General features: G+C 44.6%; 1 protein-coding gene across 2 annotated transcripts in view; it reads right to left on the bottom strand.

Moving 5' to 3' along the window:
* Nucleotides 1-10893, bottom strand: part of CLMN (calmin) — a 68870-nt gene extending 57977 nt beyond the window's left edge. Inside the window, exon 1 of one of the 2 annotated variants that reach the window (XM_057382989.1) lies at nt 10702-10893. In XM_057382989.1, the coding sequence (XP_057238972.1) occupies nt 10702-10783 (82 nt within the window). In that variant the 5' untranslated portion in view covers nt 10784-10893. The remainder of the gene's footprint in view (nt 1-10701) is intronic. The other variant, XM_057382988.1, reaches the window with a different exon arrangement.
* Between the last annotated feature and the right edge of the window lie 3157 nt (nt 10894-14050).

Below are 14050 nucleotides of genomic sequence, written 5' to 3'. Positions count from 1 at the left end.
TCAGGACAGTGGATATAGCGCTGCTCTCTGTAAAGTAACATTTGGATGATTCTGAGAATGGAACTGAAGAGCAGGAATTGACAGCAAGTTCATGCTGGGATAAAATTTAATCTGATTCATTTATGCATGCAAGTGGAAAGCTTTTATTAGCATACGTTCCTCAAAGAAAACAAATTATGGTTCCTGGAGATGTTCATCATTAATTACCCTCTTCCAGCACCTAGCAGGAAGTTTTCTTCCTTCCCCGGTTTCACTTTATCTTCTTTCTAGAAACACACACTCAAAACAAAATAAACAAAACTTCTGTAACAAACTCAGTGAACTGAAAGCATAGTGCAAAGAGCCAGAGGGAGCACAGCTAATTTGGATCTTGATGGAGGTAATTCCAGAATACTTGAAGGAAAGGAAGTTTCTACCRGAAGATGACAACTAGTAACTCATAAAAATGATCAACATGAGACACCAAAACATCCCTCTTCACAAATGAGGGAAAAGTAGAAGAAAGCAGGTTTATTTCATTCTACAAACATTTTGTTCTTCTCACATTTAAAAAAACCCAAGTCAGGGCAAACTGAAATCTGATTGCACTTAGCCTTCACACCAACTGGTGTGCACTGCACAGAACACCAACAGCACATGCAAACCCAGAAGCAAACCACCTGCCACCACATAATGGGGTGAAAGATGCGTCTGTAGATTCATAGTAATTACCAAGTTGTAAAGGTTTTCTACAGAGAAAACAGTAYTAATATGTTACAGTTCACAGGAATTGTTGGAGGACATTGCTAACTTTTGCTGTAACACAGTGAACGAGAGAAGATGTGAAGAGAGGAATTTGGTCAGGTAGTTCCAAAGGTCACCTTGAAAAGAGAACACCAAAATTCAAGGCCTACTCCACCAAAACTTTCTATGTTCATAYATAGAAGGTATGTCATTAGTTTGTCTGGGTAACTTTGAAATAGATCCTTTGGATTTCTTTTATCCTCAAGCCTAACTTAAAGGTGTCATCTAGAGAAATATATTGAACACTAAAATTATGTGAGACACCCAAACACTAAAAAAATAGAAATAAATCTGTGCTAGAATGCATTAGGAACACATTTCAATTATAGGCAAGAAAAATACAAAACAGTAAGAAAGAAAGCATATGGGCATCAATATAATCTGAGTATCAGAACTCAAGCTTGGACCCTTCTCTTTAAAACTACAATTCCAAAATGCTACTTCCACATCCATAACAGCCCCTTCACTCTGCTTTAAGGACGCTGCATGCAAGAAGACACATGTGCAGCAGGACYAGAAAGCCAAGAGGAAGTGGGCAGCCCATGCCAATCTTTCTGTCACGTGGCCATCACATTAGCACATTACACTGTATTTTCCATGCAGCTCCWGTGTTTAGGCTCCAAAACTGATCATTAGTATGATAAATTAAATGAGTGGAAACTTTGGCTCCAAGAGCCCAAACTGCTGCAGCTCTGAAGTCAGTCACTCTTCCTAAGCTTTGGTTCATTAGTGAAATGAGAATATAAGAGGTCAAGTGAACATTCAGTTCATAATTACGTGCCTAAATGACAAAGCTGTTTACCAGCTTGAGTGACGCAGCATGGGGGGCTCATCAGCACTTGCTGTGGCATCCAGACTGCTTCTGCAATYGGCTTTCGTAATCAGTCTCAGCACAAAAGCAAAGGACTCACCATGCATGAATAAGACTGAGATCCTGCATGAAAAAAAATTCTCTTGAGCCATCTGTGGGATAGGCAATGAAATAATGCTTAGACCTTTCCCAAAATTAAAGGGTGTCAAGGACTTGAAAAGGACTAAGATCCAACCAATCAAAACAAAATCTGAGTAAAATTTGTATTAATTAATTTCTAAACAGTTTTGAGACAGATGGGTACCAGCTTCCCAGACCTCCTCAGCTACACTGGGATCTCTCAGCACCTGAGGACAGCCCCTCCCAGTTATGCCTGGGTCTGGACAGGAAGCGTGCACCATCCTTCTCCTGCAGAAATGGGCTCCCATCACCAGGGTCACAACACTTCCTGACTTCAGACTAGTCACACTGGTGCGACCTCCAAATTCTTAAATTAAAATTAACTCATGATGACTGATACTGTCAGCTGCACCTTAGACAAAGAATTTTAAAGCATCCCTTGGCTGTGCTAGCAACCAGAACAAGAAGCTTCCTCTCTTCATACACACAGTCGTTGAATGAAGCTCTCCTATCTTCTTTTATCTTTCTGATAAGGAAACAACATCATGTTTTAAAGTTTTGAAAGGCCGACACTGAATACATCAAAAAGACTATCTACCTTCAAAAGATGAAATGYAGTTTAGCCAGTAAAAATTCACACTCTGTCTTCAGCCAATGCCAATAACCAAAATAACTTCTGGAATAAGACTGAGCACAAGTTCTTCTAACCAGCATTAGGTCCCTTAACTTTTTTCTCTATGATATGCAGAAACAGAAAAACTCGGGCAAGAGCCACTAAAACTTCATATCAATCTTTGTCCTGTATCCAGAGAATCTTAAAAAAAAAAAAGACAGGAAAAAAAAGAGCAACAGGAACTAAATGTTGTTCAGCAGCATTAATCATCAGTCCAGGAAGTTCCCTACACAGCCTGAAACCTGAGAACAAGGAGAGGGACCAAATGTTTCCCAGCTACTCTTTAACAGTTACTCTTGGAATCATTCACGTTTTGCACCAGAAACAGGCCTATGGAGTCCCTTATCAAAAAGGGAGAGTCAATGGGAATTTTGTCTCTGAAACATCATCTTCTCATTTGGGCATCTGGGATTTTTATGTTTCACCAAATTCAAGTATGGCATGCAAATGCTGGCCACAGTCCCTCTTGCACTATCTAGGTTTCTGAGGACCACACTCTTCCCCACAGGCCTGCTTCTGTTTGCCTTGTTACTCTCCCTGGGCAAACATCCCAGACAGATTTATGTTTCATTCCTTGTATTTAAGACAGTAAGTCTGAAGYGGACATTTCATATTATGTTATTTATAAATGCTATATCTTTATGAAATTACAGCTGCAGTTCGTGTTTATCATGAACATCAGTAAGAGCCAGCAAACTTTAATCACGTGTCCAGATGCAGCCATACGAAGGATCAGATCTTAAGTTATCTTCATTGGCACTGCTTTCATTTGTCACACAGCCAGGTCTCTCTTGCCCTTCCCATTCCTCACTGAGCCAAGAGAAGCATAATCAGCCCTCAGTTGTGACCTACCCTGAGTGCATACACCAAGCACCTACTGACATACATTAGGGGGTTCTTCGCAGGGTGAAACAAAATGGCAAAGTGCTTCTATCCAGCCCTGAGTGCACAACAGAAAGACAGCCTGCGCACGTAACTGCTCCCTCTGCTTTGGCTGCTGTTCAGAGCTTCAGCTGGAGTTCTGCAAAATGGACACTTCAGGCTGTGGTGTGACTCTTGCAACATATGAATAACACATGGCCTCCTGATCATCAGGGGGTTCAGTGTACTGTTTTGTGGGGCTCTTGAGGAAAACTTAGGAAAAACAGGCTGGAAGAGTAAAAATGTATCTGGGCCATTCTGTGGGTATGGCTAAAGTATCTTTGACCTTAGCAGGGCTCAGGAGAAGCTCAGACATACAGAGCATCTAAACAGACATGTTTCCTAGTAATGGACACTACTTAAGAGCAGGGACTTCTCCCAGCTTGCGACAGTACAAAATGCACTCATATCCCCAGTCTTAATTATGATAAGATGAAAATCCAGAAGGATGCATGCATTAAGTATAAAGAGGAGTGGAATACAAATCTTTGTTTTTAAAATGAACTCTGTGACAACATATTTAATGTACATTTATTTTGTAAACAACTAGAATTATACTACCAATTACACTACCGTAAGAGGAAAACCGTAATGAAGCAAATCAACACTAGATTTGCTGGACAGTCTAGAAAGGTCTCATTTTTCACTACTAACAGTAAAAGCTGCTAACATTAAAAGTACAAAATCAAGGTAACTGATTCTTCACAAATATACTAGGTCTGAATCACATTGACCAACATCAGGAGTAATTTTCAAGATACTATGACATAAAAATTATGTCTGAAATTAATTAGTGGGAAATTAATAGAATCCTTCAAACTATTACATTATTATAACAAACTGTCTTGAATCATGCCATCAAATTAAGTAAAGGGCACAGGATTAGASTTATCTTTTAAGTATTTTTGATAATATCTATTCAGATTCAGTGGGATTTCTGGTTTTATAAAGAAATCCTCTGCTTAAAGCTTACAGCCCCACAGGCATTCGCTCTGTAGATATCCAGGCTGTTGCTACTATGACCATCCCTAGAAGATGCCGATTTAAACTGCCGTTCATGGCTACAAAGCCTCAAACTACAGCTAAAAGATAGCTCAGCTCTTTGCACAGAGACACGCAGCAATTCTAATGAAGTAAAATTCCTCCTGCAATCCTCCACCTACAGTCCTTGTATTTAACTGATTGGGGAAATACAAAAATAGAGTATCAGGTACAGAGACACATAGAAAAAGACACTTCTTGTAAGGTGGTGTGATGCCCTTCACCACCCCAGCACTGACACGTATCTCACTGCTTATCTGATAATTTCTACTCCTAAATACATTTTTGAGGACTTTTTGACTTCGACATGACAAGACAGATATTTGGCTCTTACCCTTCAGACATTTGCCCTTAAGAATCATTCTGAAACAACAGTAAGGTTCAACAACTTGGGACATAAACAAACAAYGTTTAAATGGACACTGACAAGCCAAAATGCCCAAGGTTGTTTCTTCTAGTCCAACAGAAGTCAGTCTTTAAAACTGAAAAAGGAAATCAAGTCATCTCTTTGTAMCATTTGCAAAATAAATGCTACACATTCTTCAGAAGGCAAGTGACATAACCTTGAAATATTGTCCTTAGGAGAAAGAAAACTCTTGGAATTTCTGTCCAAGTCAAGTGGACAAAACAAAAAACAAGCAGGAGATATTTGAGCAGTCCATTATATTTTTAAATCATCACTAGTTTTAACATAGTGTTTTGAAGACTGTCATTTTTAAACTGACTTTAGGCAAGTGATATGGTCTGAGGTGTCACCAGCCCTCCTAATGCTGAGGCTGGTCAGTGCTTGAACAACAGCTGACCCCAGAAAGAAGAGGTGATGCTGGTAARTGACAGCACATCAACCCCGTGCCTCGGGTCAGGTCCTTGCAGTTACCAAACACAGTCTCTCTTAAGACAAAGTGTCTGTACACAAGTGAGTTCCTGTGATTGTGGAGCTACTGGGCGTGATTTGAGTTTGGTCTCATTTCATCCATTCAGTGGGACAGAGAGCCCAGACTTCTAATTTGTTAGAGAAATTAGGCATTAACCTTGTTAAAACAGCGTGCTGAAACATGCATACACACTTTGTCTTACCTCTCATTGTTCATTTATTTTGATGCCAGGGTTTCCCAGATCTGGAACAGRTAAGCCTTCCTTCCATTGCTGACAATACCGCCATGTGCGAGACTCCCCTTACAAAGACCATCCCCACTAGGACACTTAGGTTTCCAGCATTAACCTTGGCTTCTTAGACCTGGATCTAAATCTTTATTTTGGGGGTTCACGTTTATAATTGCCAGGCCTATTTAAGTTCACTTTCGTATTGAATAGGATCACTTTGTGGTTGTACAGTGCTTTGCCTAAGGTTCTCAGACAATTTAATATTTCCAAATGTCACCTGAATCCACAAAGAACTCCACTAAATGAACATGCCTACAGGCAGAATGAAATCCTGCTGAGTATGGTGACAAGTTATAAAAGAGTTAAATTAATGAACAGTTGCAGCAACTAACCTTTGTCAGAATGAATGGATTCATTAAAAAAAGTTTCCTTCTACTTGTGAAATTTCCATGTATTTGAAAAGCATGTCAAACTACAGCAAACAAGTTAAATGTTTTTGTATCTTGTAATGAAAGGAAAATTGTTACTCTCTGTAGTTAAGTGCAAAATTAATAAAAAGTATATATACTTCATACATAAATGGAAAATACTGAGAGAAACATTTTCAAGACTGACTATAGCACCTGCCTTTGGTCATCCATCAGACATGCTTAAGCCCCACCAAGTGAAGATATATAGTTAACACCTATAAGTTAAGCATTTGTATTACTTCTTAAGACAGAGGCTTCAGAATCTGTTACCTCAAAAGATGCTGAGATTCATCCTAGTGACAATTATAGTTACTACTGTCCAAAGATTATAAAGTCTAGATCTCAAGGATCCAAACAGGAAGTCAAGCAAAATCAGACAGTGCTGGGACTTAATGACTAAGTGATCCACACAGAGATATAAACTATATATAGTTCAGATAGGCAAGGATGGGGAACCAGCGGGGCTGATATTGTTCAGKTTATTTCTTCCAGTCTGTCGCCATTTTCTTTCTCCATTATTACCAACAATGCTACAATACACTCCTGTGCAGCCTTCTGAAGACTTCTGAAGGCCATGTACCTCTCAGCAGAGCAAGAATGAGACTCAAGAAAGTATTTAAATCTACAGAAATCAAGGAACAAACATCTACAGGTTTCTGTGAGTTCTGGATCAAACCCTGAGTGAGCAGGACCTTGACTAGTCCTCTGGTTGCAGAATTGTAGAGTTCTCCCATCCCAGCCCATCTACTCTATTACCCTATTATAAAAATACGAAATGAACATTCAACATGTAATTATTTTTAAGTTACGGTGACAGCACTTGTTTGCCAGAGATGAACAATACATCTGACTGAATTATTAATCTCTACACATCTCATTCCAAGGAATGTAAGGAAAAAAAAAATATATGTACTACTCAAATACAGTTAGACCATTGCAAAGCACACAGCCAATATATCATCTAAAAGAGGATGAGGATGTTACCTCTTTCTAGCAAGTGCAATTCACCACATAAGGAAGTATATTTTTGATGATCCTAAATCAAGCTTCCAATAGGGAAGATTTTAAAATATTCTTGTATTGTAACAAAATGTTCCCAGTGGTGTTGTAATGAAAGAAAGAAATAGAAAAAAACCCCATCTCCTGGCAGGAAATTAATTATTGAGCATTCCACTGCTTGACGACGTGCTCCTACATTCTGTGCAGGCTTTCCATTTTTCTCTCTCAGTATGTGAAGAAATTCAGTGTGGAGAATGTACAAACAGAACAAAGAGCACAAGGATACCAGTTTATTGAATGCATTTAGAAACCGAACAGACCTGGAGAGAGAAACTCAGTTTATGCATCATCACACCTAGTGTTTATTCCCTCTTTACATTCCTCTCTCCTCTTCTCCATTAGATTGTCACTTCAGCTTCTGTTGTCTGAAATCACCTCTGTTGAGAATGGAAGCATTGCGCCTGGCTTTTAGCACCACTTAGCTGACACAGTTTCAAAATGTCATTTCTTTCATTTGAAAAATAAAAGAGAAAATCTCAAATCTTGATGGAAAGGGAAAATAGAAGCCCATCATTATACACCTAAACATGGAAACATAATTCCATTTTTAAAATAATTCTTTTTTTTCCACCTCCAAGTCCAGCCCATTAGGAAATTTCACCCCTTGCTGCCAGTTTTTGTCTCTCTGTGAAAAAAGCTGAAAAACCCACAGAGGCCATAATTGCACCCATTAGTTACATGACAGAACACACAGTTCCTGAGGCTACTTCTGCAGCCAGCACATGCACCTGCAACAATTTGGTGGGATCATACCACTGCAAAAGCATCTTCATGAGAGCAGACACTTCCCTGTAACTGGCATCTTGGATTTTTCCTGGATGTGGAACAACCAAACTAGAGGGGGAAGATGCAACAGACTGAAACACCATATGCCACCTTCAAATAGTATTCTATGTCAGCAATGCTCTACAGCTTAGCTAAGACATAATGAAAAACTTTTCAAGAGAAATGAACAATTTTCACTTTTAAAAAAAAAAAAGCAGAAAGGGTATGGAAAACTACTACAGCAGATGGCTGTATGATTCCTGCAGAAACCTTAATACCAGCTAGGCTGCTCAGGACCCTTTCTCATAGTCATCAGCACTTGGGCTCTTCCATCACCTGCTGGGCAAGGTGGCTTGGACACAGCGTGACTGTACTGCCTCTATCTGCCTTGCACACCTCACATTTCTCAGGCTCTGTGCATCTGCCCAGAAGTCTCCACCTCTGCATGCAGAGGTGCCAGTGTTTGCATGTGTTGTTCATATCTGCAAATATTTAGCTGCTGAGTCCCATCTTCTCCTTACTCCCTTCTGGGCCCATATGAACATGAAGGGTTCCCCAGAGACCAGGAAGCACCTTCACATATGCAAAATGTCCCAGTGAATGGGAGCATTCTGGAGTAAGGAAAACCATCCACTTCATACTCTAAACACAGCTGGCCTTGCACGAGAGCACTGCAGGAACTGGAGTTGCAGTARCAGACAGGGACCTTCACTGTGAGGTCCTTCATGTGGCTCTGGACAGCAGGGCTCTGGGAGGACACTGATGGTGCTGATGAAAACTCTGCATTGACCTCACCTGGTTTTTCATCCCAAACTCTTGACTTTCTGGCACATCAAAGCTGTTATTGATCCTGCAACTGACAGACAATGATACTAGCAATGGTTCAGATTGCATTGTTTTGAAAGGAGAGAATGAATTTTGAATTATAAAGCTGAAGCAAGTTTAACCACTACATATGAGCACAGAGCATATGCTGCCATTTTACAAGAAACTGTTCTGAAGAGAAGCACCATGCTCTGCCACCAAGCTCCCGAGCGACAAAAATCACACTCTTGTGAGTATCAGACTCGCCATCTGTAAAATGTTTTTCATCTCCAGAAGATAATGTGAGAATTATGTGTTACAAATCATATACTTTGTGACAGCTATTATCACTTGCTTAGGAGCAGCATCTTAGAACAAATCTTTTCCTCCCCTGTAAGTGCTCACATGAGGCATAAAACTTCTTAAAAACCTATTTGGTAGTGCAAGCAAGATGATAACTAATATATCTTTCAAATTTTCTCTTGTATGGTAAGAAGGGAACTGTCTTCTTGTATGGTAAGAAGGGAACAGGAGGGCTTTTTCATGAACACAATGTCATTCAAAGGAATTTGCTCTGTAGGATGACATTCTCCTACACAACTATAGGGATTTTAGATAAGGCTGTGTGGATCTAAATGCATTTTAAGTTCCAGAAAGGGAAATTACCTTAACCCTTCTCTCACAAATAACTGAGAGGCAAAATCAAAAAGATATTATTCTTTCTAAGAACAGATTACATTTGTACTCCTTCTCAAAAAATGCCCACGAATTAAGGATTAAATGTGGTTTAATTACTATCGTTTTGAGCAACAAGAGATCAGAGGCAGGCCAGTCATGTTAACACTGAGAATCAAAAGAGACTGAGACAGAAGCCAGAAATGCAGAACTTCAATGTAATGAGAGACTGTCAAAACCCAAGGGGAGCGCAACCTGGAATCAACAGTCCTGACTGTACTCAAAATCTGAATTTCAGAGGTTAGGATGATGMAGATCAAAATGCATGTGCAGTGACCCCATCAGCAGCCAACTGCATTAATACATTAGGGCTGAAATAATGGCTAATTTGACTCTCTTTTCTGATAAATTATACATCTTCTATAATCAATCCAAACCAAAACTAATTTCCAGCAATTGCACTGCTCTGCCAGTAGACAGTGCCTTAATATAATTATGCATAGACAGGAAGAGATAATGACCTCTGATTCAAGTCTACTGTTTAATGGAACATGAAGATACATCGCAGTATTATGTGAGCTATTGATTAAGATCAGTATGCTACATTAAACAAGTTGCTCTCCAATAAACCACTGCTGTTTTCTCCTCTTCCATCGACTCTTGCTGTCCAAATACGAGGAGTTACCTGGTGAGGGGCAAACATAACTTTGGAGGAGCTACTACATTGATACCRATCTATATTCAGAGCCAGGTATTTGTATCCCTTCCGCCAGCACAGCCTGTGGCAGAATAGGAGAGCATCTCTTAGATGATTTATCCAAAAGCTCTGCCCATGTTTATTCAACAGTCGCTTATTAGAAGACACATTGAGTCCTCCGATAGTCATCGGCTTGGCTTCAGACGGCGGTGGTCCGGCCCGGGGGCCGTGCCCTGACCGCGGCCGAGTGACCCCAGATGTCCAGACGGGAGCGCCGGGCGGGCGCCTCGGCCAGGCCCCACRGGGACCCCGCGGCGCGGCTCCCGTTACCTCACGGCAGGGTGAGCCCAGCGCCGCCCGGCCGGACAGATCGCCCCCGAGCCCAGCCGGCGCCCGCAGCTCCCGCCCCGACGGCCCTCGGGGGAGGCTGTGGGTGGCAGCACCTCCGGGGGGGATACGGCAGTGCCTCGCCAGCAGCATCCCCTGCGCCGCGGTGCCCCTCCGCCCCGTCCCTGCCCCGGGGCCCCGGCGGCGCTCGCCCCAGTACCGGGGCTCTCCGCGGCCGGACGGACCGACGCCGCACTCGGGGGAAACTTTGGCCCCGCCGACCTCCTCCCCCGGCCCCGCACCCGCACCGCCCCCGCTCCGCGGAGCCGCGGGAGCCGCGCAGGGCAGCCGGGGGCGGACGGGGGAAGGAGCGGAGCGGGGAGCAGCAGGGGCAGGGGAGCGGGGCGGCGCGGGGGCGGAGGGAGGGGTTTCTGCGGGGGTGTTGGTTTACCTTGGAGGTTCTGCACTCGGATGTCGCTGATGTGCCCGATGAGCTCCTCGCGCTGGAACCAGTCCCACTCCTGCCCGGCCATAGGGACGCGGGGCCGGGGCCAGGGGGGCGGCGGGAGCCGGCGGCACCGCCACCGCCGCCTTCACCGGCACCGACGGCGGGCGCGGAGAGGAGCGGGCGGGGGGGCGGCCCCTCTCCGCGCCGGCTGCGCCCCGCCCCGCGTCCCTCCCTCTTCCCGCCCGCCGCCTGCCTCCCTCCCTCAGCCCGCCCGGCCGGGGGTGGCGGGGCGCTGGCGCGGGGCGGAGCGGAGCGGGCGGGGGTCCGGCCGTGCCTCCCGCCGCGGGCATCGCCGCGCCCGCCGACCCCTCCTCATCTCAGCGGCGGCGGCGGCCAGGCCCCGYACGGGCCTCGCACGGGCCGCGCACCGGCCTGGAACCGGTCCCACACCGGCCCCTCACCGGCCGCACACCGGCCCTTCGRCTGGGCCCCGCTCCGGCCGCCCCCTCGGGCGCGGGCGGGTCCGGCCCCGGCGCTGCGGGGACCCCGCGCCCGTTCCGCCGGAGCGGCCCCTGTGCTCTTCCACATAAAATCGTGTTTATTGCCGGGGGTGGAGGGGCGCTTCCTCTCGCCGTGCCCGGGGACCGGAGAAGGGTCGTCCCTAGAATAAGTGTCATGCGCCCACGACAGCAATGGAAGAACAAATGTATGAGCAGCAGAAGGGTTTTCCTCGTGGGATGAAATCAGTGCCACTCTAATTAAAAACACGGATAGCTGCATAGTGATTTAGCTTGTTATTGGTCGTCTGTTCAGGCTCTCAAATTTCCTTTGAGGTGAATTTGAACGTTGAATGCCTTCGTGTACCCTGGTTTTCATCCACCTTGGACAGTAATTGTTACAGTSACTCCTCGGTGTCACTGAGATCTGTTCCCTACAAACCTGGTGSACAACTTGAGCATTCATTTGCATACGAGGTGTTTCATTGCAATATACCACTATTTGTACTTTGGTGCCGGTAAACAGAAAATTTTGACGTGATCCAGTCAGACCAGTACAACATCAAGAGTTAGACTAGCAAAACACACAAGCAAGATCTACAAAGTTAAATATAAACAAACTGAGATCTAGAAATTGTGGCTCTTTCAAGTCTGAAGTGTTTATGTGATCCCAAGTAACCTCTCCATACAACCAGTTGTTTCACCCAGCTCAGGAATGCAGTGCTCTTCCCACAGTCTGCTCTGGTGATTTCCCTGCTACAGCTCAAAATCAGATGGAGATGGTATGAAGGCAAAGTCATCCCTTAAGCATCTAGTAAGGATTCATCACCATTATAACATGCAGCAGTCAGCTATCCCAAAATGCAGTCTCCAGTAGTCTGAGGTAGTCTTCACCTGTTTACATATCAAGATTGGTAAGTTTTGCACAGGCGTAGGGACACATTAATGCCATGACGAAGAATTTATAAATCTGAATGTAAGGAGCAGAAAAAACAATTTGTGAAAAAGAAAAAGCGTCTGAAGTTGGATAGATTTGCACAAATCACTATGCCAGACTTTTACTTCATTTTACACTGGGAGGACCTGTTTTTTTTCAGAAGTTACCCAAGTAGGCTGAATGCATCAGTACCACATTTAGAGCTGGAGCTGCAAACCAAGCCCGTGTGGCTGTGGGAAAAACAGGTGAATGACTTCACAGCAGCAGTTGAAATACTGTCTGCCAGAGGTGGCTGGATATGCCTAATCCATACTGCAGCTCGAAGCAGGACTACTCCTGGCGCTGGATGGCAACAGCTGAGACTTTGTCCCGTTGTGTGTGAGCATCCTTCAGGAGCTGATGGGAGGTCATGAACTCTCTAAATAGCCTTTCCCAATCTGCGCTGACCTGCTTGTGAGACCTCTGAGTGGCTGTTTGYTATGGTCAGCATGCCAGCTGGACAAAGGGTGGTGGTATGAGATGCAGGCAAATGAATGAGGAGAAGCAAACTAATCTGCAACCTTCAGCAGCAGAGTCATAGACTCACAGGTTTGGAATTGTTTAGGATGGAAAAGTCCTTTAAGATCATCAGGCCTAACTATCTAACACTTTCAAGGCCACCCCTAAGACATGTCCCTGAATGGCACATCTACGAGTCTGTTAAACTCCTCCCAGGGATGGTAATTCCAGCACTTCCCTGGCCAGCCTGTTSCAATGCTTGACAATCCTTTYAGTGAAGAWTTTTTTCCTAATATCCAGTCTAAACCTCCACTGGCATAACTTGGGACTACTCTCTTGTATCACCTGTTAGTTGTGRGAAGAGAGCAGCCCTCATCTTGCTACAATCGCCTTTCATATAGTTGTAGAGAGCAATAAGGTCCTTCCTGAACCTCCTTTTCTTCAGGCAGCACCTTACAAGACTCGTGCTTCGGACCCTGCACCAGCTTCTTTGCCCTTGTCTGGATATGCTTCAGCTCCTCCATCAACTCAGTGTCTTTCTTGTAGTGAAGGTCCCCAAACTGAACAGGATTCAAGGTGCAATTGCACCAGTGCCACGGTACAGAAGGACAGTCACCTCCCTGGTCCTGCTGGCCACACTTTTTCTGCTGTAACTCCATGCTGCCAGCCTCACCTGAGCTGTGATGTTATAGCTGTGATTCATTGTTCTTKCAGATTTCCCTAGAGCTAATTACTGCCTTTACCCTCCTCCTTGTCCTCATGTAAGAGCTGCCCAGCTCCACTCTCACGGTGGGTGAGGGTGCAGCCCATGTCACTGATGTCTCCAGGCCTGCCAGGTAGCTGCACTTGACCTGCATAGTCTGGGCCTCAGAGTCAGGCTGGGTTTAAGATGTAAATGATTAACAGTGTGGGCACCGGGAAGTTAAAACTTCCGCTTAGAGAGAGGAGAAGGCATTAAACCATTATTACCTGGGAAAACACCTGCTCTATGCTGCCCTGTCCTCTGATGGCAYGATGACAGAGACTGGGTTGGTCCAGGAGGAGCACAGGCTGGGGCTTCCGGCCCTTCCTGTGCTGATGGAGGTGAAACCATCAGCATAGCAGCCTGCCCTTCTCCTGCYATTGAGTCAGGCAGGATTTCAGACCAGGGCTCAGCCCACCTGCCAGGTCTGACCACTCCATTGTCTAGCCCAGCACATCAATATAAGCTGCACCAGCCTCATCTTCCGTTAATACCCCGGGCCACGAGGTGCTGTGAATGAAAAACCTKATCCAGTTTTGCTTAGCTGTGCAGGAAGGCAGCAGCCATGCCACCTGTGTTGGCCATCTGAGACTTTCAGATGGCTCTTCAGTACCTCCCCAAATCAGCTTTGTGGTTAGCAGAAACCCTCATTATGTCCTCTGAGGTAATTGTAAAAAA

Source organism: Malurus melanocephalus, unplaced genomic scaffold, assembly GCF_030028575.1.
Source record: "Malurus melanocephalus ecotype Western Australia unplaced genomic scaffold, MMel_1.1 scaffold_597, whole genome shotgun sequence".
NCBI classification, from domain to species: Eukaryota; Metazoa; Chordata; class Aves; order Passeriformes; family Maluridae; genus Malurus; species Malurus melanocephalus.
This window is presented reverse-complemented; position numbering and strand designations above follow the sequence as displayed.